At 39.7% G+C, this 16,431-nt stretch overlaps 2 protein-coding genes across 2 annotated transcripts; one reads left to right on the top strand and one right to left on the bottom strand.

Annotated features, from left to right (window-relative positions):
• Positions 1 to 268: 268 nt before the first annotated feature.
• pus10 (pseudouridine synthase 10) lies at positions 269 to 4,823 on the bottom strand. Its single transcript, NM_001126787.1, is given in 4 exon segments — positions 269 to 775; positions 1,682 to 1,894; positions 2,763 to 2,898; positions 4,524 to 4,823. Coding segments are annotated over 3 exon segments (498 nt in total). The 5' UTR covers positions 2,889 to 2,898; positions 4,524 to 4,823; the 3' UTR covers positions 269 to 616.
• Positions 4,824 to 5,113: 290 nt separating this feature from the next.
• On the top strand, positions 5,114 to 15,540 carry pex13 (peroxisomal biogenesis factor 13). The gene is made up of 4 exons (XM_002939506.4): positions 5,114 to 5,289; positions 10,961 to 11,664; positions 12,061 to 12,186; positions 13,013 to 15,540. Exons 1-4 carry the CDS (start codon positions 5,213 to 5,215, stop codon positions 13,309 to 13,311), a joined length of 1,206 nt encoding a protein of 401 aa, XP_002939552.1. The 5' UTR covers positions 5,114 to 5,212; the 3' UTR covers positions 13,312 to 15,540.
• The last annotated feature ends 891 nt before the right edge of the window (positions 15,541 to 16,431 follow it).

Here is a 16,431-nt window from a genome sequence, read left to right as displayed (position 1 = left end):
CAACATTTTTTGTTTTTTGTTTTTTTTTTAAATACTGATTATTCCTGCAGTAGTTTACTAAATTTCATATACAAAATTAACTACATTTATATTATATAAATCTAACTAAAAATCTAACTAAATATGTGTGTGTGTGTGTACATATATTACCTTTGCTGTATTAGAGTGCCCCCTGCTGAATTTTTCAAAAAAAGAAAACAAGCCTGCGTGTAAACAATATACATTGTCGCTCAATTGAAGTAAATTGCTGTATGAACTACAGATTTAATTTGATCCAAATATTTTATTAACAGAGCAGATGCTTCATCTCCTGAGAAACCCTTCAGCAAGATGACTAACTTTGTAAACAAAGAGGCATATATATCAACATTTGGGGAAAAAAAATCTTAATCCCAGGGACTGTTTAACCCCCAATTTGTTATTGTTCTGAAAATGTTCCCCGTACAAAAAGAAGAAGTGAGAAAATCTCAAGTCACTTACTATATAAAGGAATACAGAGATAAAATGTTCTGTGCACACAATTTGTGCTCTTATTTCTCCCTGTTTGTTTAAAAAATGGAAGATACACCTTTATCATAATTATGACATCTATGTATAGGTAGGTATATGGCAATTCTTAAAACCATGTTGTCAGGAAATTTAACCTAGTTACAGCAATACAGGAAATAAAAATGAGATAAAACTTTACCTCTCGGACTGAAAGCTGTGCAGGCAAAGATACTGAGAAAACAAAATCTTTCAATTCATAGCCAGCGGAATTTATTTTCACAAACACCTGCAAAAAAATAAAAAATAAAAAAAATTTCAGTTTCAATTTCATTACTTCAGTTTCACCCCAAGGGCCCATGCCAGCAGCAGGCACATGAAATCTACACCTCTACTGTTGTCCTAGCATTTGTAGCACCCCACCACAGTCCTGTCCCTGCCATTTTGCACCCCATGGCAACCCTCCTCCAGAACCTGAAGTCCTCCTTTGACCAATTTGCTTGTCCCCAGGTAAGTGAAAAATGCAAACCATAGATTTTTATTGCAGAGGGCTGCATTAGCACACACATGCATATACTATAAGACAGGACCTTTTTAGGCTATTGCTTTGATTCCCACTTAAGCTGCCCATATATTAAATGATCCACAAAGCAGATCATTCCTTGAAATGCCCACCTTAAGCTGGGTGATATCCGATCACTTAGCCCTCAGGCCAAACGATCAGATCACATTGATAGGATGCAGGCTATCAAGCAGAAGACGACATCTATGAGTTGATGCATTCTCAATGGAATTTTTAAATCTCCTGAACGACTTTTCTGCCAGATATTTTTCGGGCAGACCCGTCTGAGGGCACTTTACACGGGCCAATAAGCTGCCAACAGCTTTTATCGCCCTGTGTATTGCCAATTTTAATATGCATGACTGTGATAGGGATCTAATTCATATTTATGGTTTTTTATTTTTTAACCTAAAGATACGTAGAAGATGCAGAAATTTTAATAAAGACAGTAACAAAGCTTTGTAGTTTAGCAGTTTATTTTATGTGGTATTTTTAGAGGCGTATTTATCAATGGGTGAAAGTTAGAGTTCACTATTTGGTAAATACACCTCTAAAATTTCTTTTTACTGTGGTGAGCTCTAACTTCACATTTAATTAGAGCTGCCCTATTGTGTCACCATAATTATGAGTTACCTTTTTAATAAACTCTGGTTCACAGAACTGTTGAAGTATTCCTAAGCACAGAGTACAGATTCCTACAACCTGAGAACCATTAACATCCTCACTGTTCCCCACATGTTCATTTGAAGTGGTGTCTTCAAGCTTGACTTTCTTGTTAGGCGGAGCATCATTTTCTCCAGCTGGATCACCCTGTGACAGGTACTTCTGCAGCTCGTTAGTTACCTCCTAAATAAAATAAAAAAAGAAATATTAATGTCAGGTTACTTGGGTGCCCATAGTTAATTCCAGGCATACAGTAGTCTAGTGAGGTTTGAGCTCTAAGCCCACAATGGCTGCCCCAATTTACTATTAATTAGGGAGGCAGTCTGTTGGCCCCTGATAATTTTACCCATGTCTCTCTATTCCTGATTTAGCTAACCTCTGCAGGCACCCGACATGTCTTGAAACACTCTCCTGTTTCTTCCCACACAGTTTAACCAAGTTTACAGAGCTCCAGGGGCAAGGGCACACATAGTAGATTGTCTCAGCAGATCTTCTTACCCCTGTAGCCGAGTAGATAGGTCCAGTGCCAGCCTGTGTGGAGCTACAAAGAGCAGAGGTTGGTGCAAAAATGCATGGTTTGGGTTTTTTGAACCAATCTCCACTCTGTGTAGCATCACACAGGCCAATGACGGACCTGTCAATGAAGCTACAAGGGTGAGCACATGAAATCATATCCACTTTGCTATGTCCGTGTACAAAGAGCAAACAGAAGAAATCGGATTATGTGGGCCCTTGCCTTAATGGGAGAAACTAAAAAAATACAAACACATAGCAAGTGAGAGCATTAACTATAGAGTTAGAGCGGACACATGATGTTCTTGCCTATATGAGCCAAAATTCCATCAAATATTGTGCTTTTATGGGAAAGCTGGCACTGTAGGAAAGACTTGTACTAAATTCTATTGTACTGAATTTAAATATCTATTAGTGTTAAGCATAACTTTAATGATGGTTTTCATTAATCTTTTCCTGACAAAAATTACCAAGCAGTACTGCATATTTATTCTCAATACATACACAGTGTAAAATTGTATTTATAAAAGCTAAATACCTTGTATGGAAGCCTGTAAGGAGCTGGAGACCCAACACGGCAGAAGCGGAGGACACAACGTGAACAGGTACCAGAGGATAGTAACAACTGAGCAACTGATCTATACTTTTCTTCTATAAGAAGCATGATCACTGATCTAGAAGAATAAAAATGGTACATGGTTCCTCAGTTAAAAGAATAAATTAAATATTTAAAAAACATTTAAAATATTAAATGATAAAAGGTTTTCATTCTGTAGCTTAAGAGAGAGCCATAAATGGTATCCGACTTCTGTTTATCTTTCTGTGTGAGAATTAAAACCATTGTATTCTTAAGCTGTGCACTGAAAGATCCACTTATTTGGCTAGCTTGTCAAACGAGCAAAGCTTTCCCCGACATAACTACCTTGAGGTAGGTGATATTAAACTGATCTGATTATTTGGCTAATAGCCAAATAACTGAATCACACAGACAGGATACAGGTCATCAAGACGAGCACTGCATCAATGTGCTGATGTGCTCCATACCCAAATGGGATTTTTGAACCTCCCCAATTGATATCTGACTAATTTTGGGCCAGATATTGGTCTGGTAGGCCCATCTGAGGGCCCCATACATGGGCAAATAAACTTCCGGCTCAGGCCAGCAGCTTTTATCAGCCGATATATGGCCACCTTTATTCTGCACAGCTTATCTGATATCCGTGATATACCTTTTTTGCTCTTTTAATCTATGGATGCATAGAACCTTATTTATATATAATTTAGCAGTGTTTCTGAAGCAAAAGCACTTTATATTATATGAATATAAAACACTTACATTTTTTTATTTGTAAACCATAAATCCAAAATCCTCTAAAAAATCATTTTTATCTTACACAAGGTTTCTGCCATATTATAGATTTCATATATTTATCTATTGTAAATGTTCAGTTCTTTACTCTACAATCACACACTATACCATCATGCTTATTATTAAAGAGGTGGTTCACCATTACATTAACTTTTAGTATGTAATAGCATGCCCTATTCCTAGCAGCTTTGCAACTGGTCTTCATTATTTATTTTCTATAGTTTTCAAAGTATTTGCCTTCCACTTCTACGTTTTTCTAGCTATCTAATGGGGGTCACTGACCCTGACAGCAAGTCCCTGATTCTTACTGAAAATCCACTCATTTCCCTTTGATCTACTGCACTGAATGCCTAAAAAGATACAAAGTCAAAGGCATTTGGCAGAGAGCCCTGAATACTCAACACCTGCACTTAGATACAATTGTAACTAATAAGATAAACAGATCTCTTGGGGGAACGGAGACTTGCATCTTTAAGGGCATTTCATTAACACTGTAATAACATATGAAACAAAATCTCAAGAAAAGTGTTCAAATGGGCAGCATTTCTTTTTGCTCCTCTTTGCATTTGTCCAATGTTGGGGGGTATGTTTTATAGAGACCTACATTGTTTAGCCAGGGTTTTTTTCCTCAAATATTTTATGACTTTGCACTGCTCCTGAAAAGAATATACATGTCTTGTTAACTCACAGCAGGAGGGACAGTGAGTGTGAGTGAGAGAGTGTGTGAGTGTGTGAGTGTGTGAGTGTGAGTGTGTGAGTGTGTGAGTGAGTGTGTGAGTGAGTGTGTGAGTGAGTGTGTGAGTGTGTGTGAGTGAGTGAGTGAGTGTGTGTGAGTGTGTGAGTGTGAGTGTGTAACTCACTCACAGTCCTGCTCATTTCTATAATCAATTAAATACACCAGAATATATTTGCCAAAAAGAAAAATCTTACCTTTGTCCTCACAGAAACTGCTCACTAAGGGCACAGAAGACTTACAAATCCGACAATTCTAATTAATTTCAGATACCTTTTAAAAGGTAAAAACAGAAAGAGAAGCAGTGTGTCAGACACACGTGTTTCAGACTTGCCTCTCCTGTACCGACACTCGGCAGAAGTGGCCTCTACAGTGTGGCCTATTTAATAACCAGGCCTAGTCTCTGTTATTTCTCTCCAAATATAACAGACAGACAGTGGTATCTAGTTAAAAACAAAAGTAAAACTATAGGTGTGTAAATAAACGGAACGCAAAACAGGTTTATTGCGACTGGGGGCTGAGATATTGTTGCGCACCTATCGTTCCAGACTTTATGAATCAAATGCCGATGCCGCTGGATAACCCAGAGCCCTCTGCTGGCTGGGGGACATGTTATGCACATGCTATTCAGGAAGCACAAATAGAGTTACATTTAAGTCATTAAAATATAGCAACTTGATAATTCTCATCTGGCCGGTACATAATGCTAATGTTACTACCGGTAGTTTGTATACTAAGCTGCACTCGGCTATCTATAAACAGTCCTTTTCTACACAGGCACATCGGCCGCTTCACCCCATGGTTCGATGCATCGGCGGTTGATTAATGTTCAGCTGGCTGCTCGGTGCATAGGGCTGCCTTCGCTACGGACCTGCAACCGAGCAGGATGGCGTCTCAGCCTCCTCCGCCTAAGCCATGGGAGAGCAGAAGGGTGCTAGGCGGCCTCCCGGCCCCGTCCTACCAGTAAGCGTGATAATGCTTGGGGCTAGTGTAAGGCCGCAGATCTGGGCAATAGGAAGGGTGTGTAGGCCAGTGGGACTGAAGTCCAAGGAAAAGCAACTTGTGTCAAAGCTGATGTAAAAGCGAGAAGTTAGAAACACAGAGTTGCCTTTATATTGGGTTACAGCTGCACAGTGTTGCCAGTGTGTATATCGGGTATTTGCAATGTGCAACGCCACAACTATAGTGCTGCAGGATGGACTGTTCTTATTCTCCACCCAGTAGGATGGCTCAGCTTCCCAGCATTTCTAGGGGCAGCGCAGACTGACTATTATAGTACTCTCATGGTGCTAAACCCGGGCAGCTCTCATTAGTCCACCTGAGTGCAAGGAACACTAATAGAAGCAAATGCCAGATTGGTTGCTGTAGGACAGAGAGATCCCCAACCAGTGGCTCGGAGGGCAACATGTTGCTAGCCAACCCCTTGGATGTTGCTCCCATGTGTGCCCTCAAAGTAGGTGCCATCTTTGCATTTCTGGCTTGGAGGCAAGATTTGGAAGGCAAGAGACACAGATTTACCCCAAGCAGAGCCTGCTGCAGGCCACATGAGGCTACCAAATAGCCAATCACATCCCATATTTGGCATCCCCAAGGAACTTTTGGCTGGCTCTGGGCTGGAGATCCCATATGTCTTTTATTATCAGCTCCCATCAGACAGCCAGAGCCTGGAGTTTTCTACTAAAGTAGGAATAGTTCTAAACTCCCAGCAGTTTTTATTAGTCCTCTTGACTGGGCAAGTGCATGTAACACCAGCGGAAGCAAATGCAAGACTGGCTGCAGTGGAGTGTGCAGTTTTACTTCAGTTTTGTTGCACTATAACCTGGCTGTGCAACAGCTCTCATCATCCTCTGATAGCTAGACCCTGGGGTTTGTAGTTCAGTAACAGCTGTTGGGCCTTCACTTAGTTTAAAATATCAATATGTGAGCCTTAATTTGTATTTGTAAATATCTGTGCAAAAACCCCAATTGATTAGCTGATTCAAGCTAGAATGTCAGACTAGCCCCCGTTAGCACTATGTCTCCCAGCACCTTAAGGTGCCTAAGGAGCTGGCATGTAATGTATCGAGGGCTTCTTAACCTATGAAAGGTTTCATTGGTAGCAGTGCTGTAAGGGTTTTGTTATAGCAGAATGCCTCTTGTACGGCACGCACTGCTTGTGACAGTGTTTATGATTAGAGGTAATAGGACTCAACTCAAGGAAGTCCAAAGGGTTTGTTTATTATGTTTGTATGACTCCACAGTTTGCCTCGAGAGATTAAGGAACACTGATCCGTGCATATTCCTTTATTAATCCATATTAATCCATATTGTGTCATATATTAGACGTCACAAAGACATTTAATCACCGTGTAAACTCTGCAGTTAATTTTAATACTCTAGTCTAGTGTTTAAAAGTAGGGGATAAAACTTTCAGGGAGTTGAAACAATTGTGACATCATTATGAGGCAGATTTATTAACATTTGAATTAGAGTTTTTACCGTGATTCGACTGTTTTTTTAAAATCACAAACTCAAATTAGTTTCCAAAACTGGAATGTTAAATATTTAATTAAGTCAAAAAAACTTGCAAAAAAAAAAGTCTAGCAAACTAGGCTAACTAGCAAATCCATGCAGGAGTCTATGGGAGTTGTCTTTGCTAAGTTTTTCAACATTTTTCAAGTCAATTTTTTTTTAAAGTTGGCAGATACATTTAAAAATTGAGTAGAATGCAATTTTGCTACATTCATGTTTTAAAGTTTTTTCTAATTACGTTTTTTTTTTAAATTTGATCTCAACTAAGATATAATTAATCCTTATTAGAGGCAAAACCTATTGGGTTAATTTAATGTTTAAATGATTTTTTAGTAGACTTGAGGTTTGGAAATCCAAATTACAGAAAGACCCCTTATCCAGAAAACCTAAGGTTCTGAGCATTCTGGATAACAGATCCCATACCTGTAATACAAATATTTTAATGGTTAATGTGATACTAGTCACCATAGAATTTATATTACAGGTTATTTGCTACTTTTGCTATTATTATGGGGGTAAAACACCAGATTTATTTTTTTTAAAAAAGCTCTTTGAAGCCAAAACCATGATTTTCCTTGCACTGTGTTTACATATGTGCTTTTCTGTTTGTAGACTGTTAACCCCCCATGTGCACACACACAGGCATTCTGGTCTGTTGTTTACTATTTTTAAAAAAAAGCTAAGGTCACACTGGAGAACATACCTTTGGAGATAAGAGGGGGTACTGTAGTTAAAGCTGGCCATATGCTGAAAGATTCACGGGTTTGGCAAAGTCAGTAAATGGTAGGATCTTTTCCTGATATGCCCACCTTGAGGTAGCTGATATTGTATTGGTCACATTGATGGAATGGATGGGTGTGGACCACATCAACAAGCTAACACGCTCCTCGCACCAACTGAATTTTTAAACCTGCCCAATGAACATCTGGGCAATTTTCAGCCAGGTATCCATTGGGTAGGCCAATCAGAGGGCCCTGCACTCATTCGGCAGCTTTTATTGGACCCCTGACTTGCCTTTAGGCACAGTGCACCAGGGCAAGTAACCTGCAGCAACTAATACACAGGTAGCATTTACTAAATACTAGTTTAGAAGTAATTATCTAAAGAAGATAGAAAAGACAAGCTATGCAACATGTCACACAAGCCAAATCCCATTGCAATAATCACTTTTAGATGTGTTATTGCATATACAAGTTTTTAAAACATTTTCATCTATACATTTTAAAGTGGCCAGCAAGGCTATATGATTCATAATCAGCTTGTACTTTGCTATGAGGAACTGCACCTAATGTTTGAAACATCAGTACTGAGGTGCACCCCCACCCCAAACACATGATTTTTTTCCCTAGAAGACCAGGCTTGTGCAACTGCCACTGCAGCACACAGGGGTCACACAGCTCAGGTTGGTCATTTTGTTAGAGACCTCTTTTTTTCAGAACTAGACAGATGCTGATTATACAAGTGGTGTATCAGTGCAGATCTAAAGCCACAGGTCACCTTGAACATAATATACTTGCTGATAAGAGAGGAATTGCATGGTACAATTATATATGTCTTGTGTGGTTTGTTTTTTTTGTTGTTGACCAAAACAAGGCACTATCCTCATATTAGTTCACTGAAATGTTATTTCGTGGGAAAACAACCATTTTCCCTCTGTCCAAACTTGTACTCTTTAGATAAAGTAATTTCTTAGTACTTATATAACGGGTAAATGCTTTCTTCTTTCAGACAGAACAGCAGTCAATGCTTGCTTAATATCAGGGATTTATATCAGGATTTATATTACATTTAATAAACCATTGGTGACTAATTTTAATGCATTGTTTTCTGCAAGTATTTAACATTCGTAAACAATATTAAACTCAGCAAAAAAAAGTTTCTATGATGGGCAACCTTCAAAAAGCAGCGGAACAAGTGGCATTTTGATGATAGCTTTTTTTTCCTGCAGCATAGAACACAATTACAAAAACTCAAAGGTATTGTTTCTTGATATAAATACAGTTAGGTCCATAAATATTTGGACAGAGACAACTTTTTTCTAATTTTGGTTCTGTACATTACCACAATGAATTTTAAATAAAACAACTCGGATGCAGTTGAAGTGCAGACTTTCAGCTTTAATTCAGTGGGGTGAACAAAATAATCGCATAAAAATGTGAGGCCACTAATGCATTTTATTCAACACAATCCCTTCATTCAGGGGCTCAAAAGTAATTGGACAAATTAAATAACTGGAAATAAAATGTTCATTTCTAATACTTGGTTGAAAACCCTAAGCTGGCAATGACAGCCTGAAGTCTTGAACTCATGGACATCACCAGATGCTGGGTTTCTTCCTTTTTAATGCTCTGCCAGGCCTTTACTGCAGCGGCTTTCAGTTGCTGGCTGTTTGTGGGCCTTTCTGTCCAAAGTTAAGTCTACAACAAGTGACTTGGCCATTCAAGAATTTTCCACTTCTTTGCTTTAATGAATTCCTGGGTTGCTTTGGCTGTGTGTTTGGGTCATTGTCCATCGGTATCATGAAACGCCACCCAATCAATTTGACTGCATTTAGCTGGATTTGAGCAGACAGTATGTCTCTGAACACCTCAGAAATCATTGGGCTGCTTCTGTCCTGTGTCACATCATCAATAAACACTAGTGTCCCAGTGCCACTGGCAGCCATGCACGCCCAAGCCACCACATTGCCTCCACCATGTTTTACTGATGATGTGGTATGCTTTGGATAATGAGCTGTTCCACACCTTCTCTATACTTTTTTTCTTGTCTTCATTCTGGTATAAGTTGATCTTGGTTTCATCTGTCCAAAGAATGTTTTTCCAGAACTGTGCTGGCTTTTTTAGATGTTTTTTTAGCAAAGTCCAATTTGGCCTTTCTATTCTTCAGACTTATGAGAGGCTTGCACCTTGCAGTGCACCTTCTGTATTTACTTTCATGCAGTGTTCTCTTTATGGTAGACTTATGTTAGAATTGATACGCCTACCCCCTGGAGAGTATTGTTCACTTGGTTGGCTGTTGTGAAGGGGTGAGAAGGGGTTTCTCTTCACCACGGAAATTATTCTATGATCATCCGCCACTGTTGTTTTCTGTGGATGTCCAGGTCTTTTTGCGTTGCTGAGTTCACCAGTGCTTGCTTTCTTTCTCAGGATGTACCAAACTGTAGATTTTGCCACACCTAATATTGCAGCAATTTCTCGGATGGGTTTTTTCTGTTTTCGCAGCTTAAGGATGGCTTCTTTCACCTGCGTGGAGAGCTCCTTTGAGCGCATGTTGTCCGCAACAAAATCTTCCACATGCAATGACCACACCTCAGATCAACTCCAGGCCTTTTATCTGCTTAATTAATAATGACATGACAACGGACTGGCCAACACCTGCCCATGAAATAGCCTTTGAGTCAATTGTCCAATTACTAAAAAAAAATGCTTTAGTGGCCCCACATTTTTATGCAATCGTTTTGTTCACCCCACTGAATCAAAGCTGAAAGTCTGCACTCCAACTGCATCTGAGTTGTTTCATGTAAAATTCATTGTGGTAATGTACAGAACCAAAATTAGAAAAAAGTTGTCTCTGTCCAAATATGTTTGGACCTAACTGTAATGGCTACTGCTGGAAGAACAGTAATTTAAATTGATTTATGACAGTCAGTGATGCTGGGAGATAAGCTGAAAGGTTGAACTTGATGGACAGTATCTATGTCAGCAGCCTCTGCTGAAGTTGGGGTACTCCGTGTTTTAATCAGTGTGTTCTTATGCCATAAGCCGTGCATTTCCCGTTTCCTGTGACGGCTCGAAATTTGAGAATTTCTTATTGTATGTAGGGATGCACCAAATCCACAATTTTAGGTTCCAGTCGGACCCTAAATCCTTTGTGAAAGATTCGGCCTATTACTGAACCACATCCAAATCTGCATATGCAAATTAGGATAAGAAATTTTGATTTGCTTCAGACCGAGGCATGATTTCACCCAAATACAAATCCTGCTGAAAAAGGGAGAATCTTGGCCAAATACTGAACAAAATCCTGGATTTGGTGCATCCCTAATTCTATGGTGTAAACACAGTTTGAGTTGTCTCACAAATTCTTTTAATTTGGTACAATTCCTGTTATTCTCTTTTCTTAGGTCTGCAGATCTTAGAGCAAACATCTTGACAAGACCAGGCCAGCCCACCCTCACCAGAGTAGCTCCTCCTGTTTTACCTAGACCATCCCAGCAGACTGGAAGCACTGGACTTAGCACCTACCGGCCTGCATACAACTCATTCTCCCCCAGCTTTGGTTCCTATGGCAGTTCATTCTATGGCGGGTACAGCCCTTACAGCTATGGATACGGTGGTGCACTTGGCTATAACAGGTTCCAAGCAGAAGATATCCCTCCCAGCAGGTTTGTCCGTCAGGCTGAAGAAAGCAGCAGGGGGGCCTTCCAGTCAATTGAAAGCATTGTCCATGCTTTTTCGTCTGTTAGCATGATGATGGATGCCACTTTCTCTGCGGTTTATAACAGCTTTAGAGCTGTTTTGGATGTCGCTAACCATTTCTCCAGAATGAAGGTGCATTTTACAAACGTTTTCTCAGTTTTTGCATTAGTGAGAACAATCCGGTTTCTGTACAGGCGTTTGCAGCGCCTGCTGGGCCTTCGGAAAAATTCAGAAACAGAAGATTTGTGGTCTGAGAGTGCTGGAACTGTAGCAAATGCTGGCGTAAAGGATGGACAGGCCACCAACTCTGCCAAGTCATGGCCAATTTTCATGTTTTTTGCTGTCATCCTTGGTGGCCCCTACCTCATATGGAAGCTTCTTTCTGCTTGTAATGAAGAAGTTAATAATGGTAAGTGAGATAAGCATAGTAGCTCTGAACTGGTTGTTTATTTTACTCTCTACCCATTCTCCCATTCCAGCTGGCTTTGGCTGTGGGAGCTTCCAGTGCTCTTGCTGTAGGGGCAGAAACAACGGTCATACCGACTGATATTTGGCCTGAAATTGGCCAGATATCGATCGGGCAGGTTAAAAGATTCAGTCAGATTGGAGGACCTAGGGCCAAACAATCGTATTAGCCTACATTTTCACCCGTAGGTGGGGATATCGGGACAAGATCCGCTTGCTTGGCGACCTCGCCAACTGAGTGGATCTTAATGTGTATGGGCACCTTAAGTGAAAACTTTAGACTGAATGCTTCTTATTGTCATTCAGTACTTTTGAAGGCTAATTTCTCTCATTCTTCTAGAAAATGTAAACTGGGCGAGTGGAGAAGATGATCATGTCGTGGGAAGAGCAGAATATGATTTCACTGCTGCCTCTGAAGAAGAAATTTCCTTCCATGCTGGAGATATGCTAAATCTAGCTCCTAAAGGTATTTTTAGATCTTCTTTCAAACTCATTTAGCATTTGAACATTGGAACAGTTGTGCGTTGTGACAAATTGCCCATATAGTGCATGAAGTAGGGTGGAAAGAAGAGCTTTAATGCACAAAACCTCTTGATTTTATTCTACTAAATATTATCATGGATATAATTTCATAGTTCACTTTTTTTCCATCACAGAGCAGTCATGGGCTGAGTGAGACATGGGCTTAGGCCACACCTTGCTTGCTTAGGAAGTAAGGATGTTGATCTGGTTTACGGGGGGCAGTCAATGTCCTTTGTAGCAAACACCAGTGCTGTAAATACAACCCTAATTGCACACTGATATAGGGGTGCCATTAGTTCAGCTATGACACTCCTGATTTCTCCTTACACTTGGATTCATTTTGGATTCAGATTGTCTTGCAATAGAAAAAAAGTGGGCAGATCAAGTAAAGCATATCCACTTCTGTGGCCATAATGTACATTATCAGACCAGTCCCAGCAAAAGATTGGTCAGATTCCACTGAGCTGGTCTATGTGTGGGCAGGTTTGTACAGTGAAGGAATTCTGATACTAATCCAACAGATAACTAGATTATATTGTTATGCAGGCTAGACTGAATCCTGCATACTGAAAATCATGATATCAGAAAATAAGTTACATTTATATGTTCAAGGCTGCCTTAATGTTAATCTGTCCATCAGTATTAGCAATCACAAAATTATCGTATGGTTATCATTACTGATGACTTACAATATATATGTAATTAGTAATTACCTACACACACACAATATAAAAATATAACATAATGCTGTGCTGTTCATTTTGTTTTAGAGCAACAGCCCAAAATACGGGGTTGGCTGCTGGGAAGTGTGGATGGCCAAACAACTGGATTTGTACCTGCTAACTACGTCCGAATCCTAGGAAAAAGAAGGGGAAGGAAAGCAGCGGGTGTGGAGCAAAGGCAGGAGCAGCAACCTGTCCCTGATGCCTCGTCTGTTCCTATAGGGGCTGCTGAAGTTGCTTCATTAGAAGAGCAAGAGGCTGCACTGGAGTCTGTTTTTGTGGAAACCAACAAGTCTGCAGGCAGCAGTAACGCAAATGAAATTCAGGGGGGAGCTTTTGATCTCTGATTAACTTCTTTACTATTGCAACATACTTGGGAAAAAATATGCATTTCCATTCCTTCCAGGAGCTAAAAGGGATTAGATGTCTCCCCCTTGTTGCAAAGAAAGCTGCTAAATAATGCTCTGGGGCATAGAATCTCATACATTCAGTCAGTGTGCAAGGTTTAGCTGTAATGAAGTCTACACTTTAAGGAAATGCACTAACATACACACTGGTGGAGCATTTTAGTCTGGGCTAAGGTTTCTGGGGTTGCAGATAAAATACTGTTAAGTTGCATGTTCGTTTGATAGTAAAGGGATTTCTTTTCTTAAAATGAGCTTCTTAATCTTTTGGGCTTTGGCACAGGGAGTGTTTTCTCCACTAGCGTATACAGCCGACAGAGAAGCACCACTCAACCTCGTCTGCCCCCTCACCTACACAATTAGATTGGCACATGGAGGGGAGGGAGGATTCTGTATAGACCCTGGAAATTACAGATCTGAAAATGACTTAAAACTACGTCTGCCGCCTCCCATTCAACTGAATGATTGCCTTATGGCAACAGCACTGGCCCTTTTCAACCAGATGATGCTTTGGTGAGCATTACCCACAATTCTGTTGTACATTACACTTCTGCCATTTGAATACACTGTTTGTGAAAAAGCCTAGTGTGCCATTGGTCTTAAAACTAGTGAGCACTTCTGCATACATAACAAGATAACACAATGTTAGTCACATTAGTGGTCTCCTTTAAAGCCAGACCAGAATAATATCCAACTGTATTCTACCTTTAGAGCTAACACAAAGCTGCTAATCTGAGAGATTTATTGTGAAAGTTCTCGCTCATAGAATAACACAATAGTAATACAGAAAGAGGTGACCCAAACTGAGAAAAGGAAGTCATGATGCCAGCTAATGATGAGCCTTTCACAACTGCTTCTGTTATAGGTAACTTATAGGTAAGTTAGCTTGAGTACCCAGAGTAGACTGCATACCTTTTACATTTAAAGGAACTGCAGTTGACTTGGTAATATCTGTGTGCCCAATGACATATCGGATCTTGGATTATCTCTGTGTGTTTTGTTTTAATAAGTGTTTTTTTTTTTTTCTTTACCTGCAGTTTTCTATTTTGTTCCTACTACAAATATGCATCAAATCCTTAGCCTGTAAACTGATTTATGGTTGGCTTTTTTTTCTTGGAAAGGACAAGCAAAAAGGCAGAAGTAAAAGCTGCATGTTATAGGGAATGGGGATATTTGTTTCTTAATTGCTTGGCTAACAAATATTTCAAAAAGTTTATTAGGATTGAAAAATGTGATTGCTGCATATACTGTACACATAGGAAGATTTTTTTTGACATAACCATTATATAAAAAAAACTTCTGCTCAGGCTGCTGCCTTATAAGGTTACTGGCACATGGGGAGACTAGTTGCCCAAAATAAATCTTTGCTGCTGCAGGCAACTAGTCTCCCCCCCAAAATCCTTTCCCACCAGTGACTTACATTATTGCTGAGGGGAAAACATTTTGCAGTAGCAAAGATTTATCGCAGGCAACTAATCTCCTCATGTGCCAGTAACCTTACTCGGCGGTGAGTAAACATATGTGGCACTTTGTTTTGTTGACTGAAGTTGCCTCACAAGGAAACTCCCAGCCAACTTTGGGAAAACAAAATGCCATGTATGGTTTCCCACCAAGGATTTACATCATTGCCGACAGGAAAGCATTTCAGGGAGATTAGTCGCCTGCGGTAATGAAGATTTATCTCAGGCAGTTAATCTTACTGTGTGCCAGTACCCAAAGAGTGTTTTGAACCTATTCCTATTTTCAGGCAATAATTCTGTGTCTGGGGAAAAGCCATGGTGCCACCATTGATGTCTGTGGGTAGGTAGTGGTTATTGTGATCATTCTACATGTAGCAGGTGAACCAAATGCCCTGGGAACCATGAACCTAATACAGACTGCTTAGCTAGATTTCAATTGGCTGTCTGACAGGATTGACAATAGTTTCCACTCCATCACCCTCACCAAATTTGAGAGTGCAACAATAAGATATTTCAGTTTCTGTGTAATTCTGATCAGCCCCACACTGAAAGGGCTCTCTCAGTCCATTTATTACATTTGTTTCCATTGTAAATATACATAAGTATATGATTTCAAAATAGATATTTCTAATATTTCAAATCTAAATGTTAATTTTATTAAAGCAAGAAGTGTATCACTGCTTGTTTTGCAATAAATTGTGTTAGAATTTCAGTGGCTTGTCTTGTGCTTTATTTATTACCATAAAAAAAGAAAATAACCTTCAGATAAGGTGCATGTTTGTGGTCATTTCTTACTAGAGTGATGCTGTCAATACCCTGCTTTTTAAAGGAGAAGGAAAGGTAAAAACTAAGTAAGCTTTATCAGAAAGTTCTATGTAAATACAGCCATAAGCACTTTCAGAAAGAGTCCTCTATCAAAAGAAACACAGGACTTCATGTCACCTTTTTTGTAAACATGTTGTTTGGTATCAGACTTCCTCTCTCAGAAAAATCCTTCATTTTGGGGCCAGAAATCTGTAATCTGACCTATAAGGGCTAGAGCTTTACAGCAGGAAGCTATGAAGACCATGCAGACATGAGTAAGCTTCTAGGGCTTTTTACTTAGGTATGATAAAGCTTTCTGCAAAATATAGTGTTCTAGGTGGCACTGATGTGGTGAATCTATTGGCAGTAAAATGCCAAAATAACTTTCCTTCTCCTTTAATTGATCAGAAATCTGGTTTTCAGTTAGTTATTAGTATTTTAGAGTTGAGGTCAGGTTTATTACTTTCTATCATTATTTATATGCCCAGAGTGCATGCTGGCATGATCATATTGCAAACAAGAGAGCAACGCTGGGTCTCTATATTTCTTCCTTGTTTGTAATCTAAGCAGGCCAGCAAAGCTGCACCTGTGTGCCAGTAATTGGATAGCTCTTGATATTATTGGGGCAGTGGGCCTCCTCTTTAACATCTTGCTGCCATAGGCCCTGGCATTTTGGTTTTTCCACAAATCAGGGCTTGGGCTTGGTTATAAGGCTTTATGAGCACAATATATAAAAAAAAGAAATCCCAATGACAAATGATGTTAAAAACCAAGCAGCAATGCAATACTACATTTAATT

This window comes from Xenopus tropicalis, chromosome 5 (genome assembly GCF_000004195.4).
Source record: "Xenopus tropicalis strain Nigerian chromosome 5, UCB_Xtro_10.0, whole genome shotgun sequence".
Taxonomy (NCBI): Eukaryota; Metazoa; Chordata; class Amphibia; order Anura; family Pipidae; genus Xenopus; species Xenopus tropicalis.
This window is presented reverse-complemented; position numbering and strand designations above follow the sequence as displayed.

Excerpts from the sequence above, each read along its gene's own strand:
- pex13 (XM_002939506.4), top strand. The coding sequence starts at position 5,213 with ATGGCGTCTCAGCCTCCTCCGCCTAAGCCATGGGAGAGCAGAAGGGTG. Across the intron at positions 5,290-10,960 it reads CTCCCGGCCCCGTCCTACCA|GTCTGCAGATCTTAGAGCAA; the intron begins GTAAGCGTGATA and ends CTCTTTTCTTAG. Across the intron at positions 12,187-13,012 it reads GCTAAATCTAGCTCCTAAAG|AGCAACAGCCCAAAATACGG; the intron begins GTATTTTTAGAT and ends ATTTTGTTTTAG.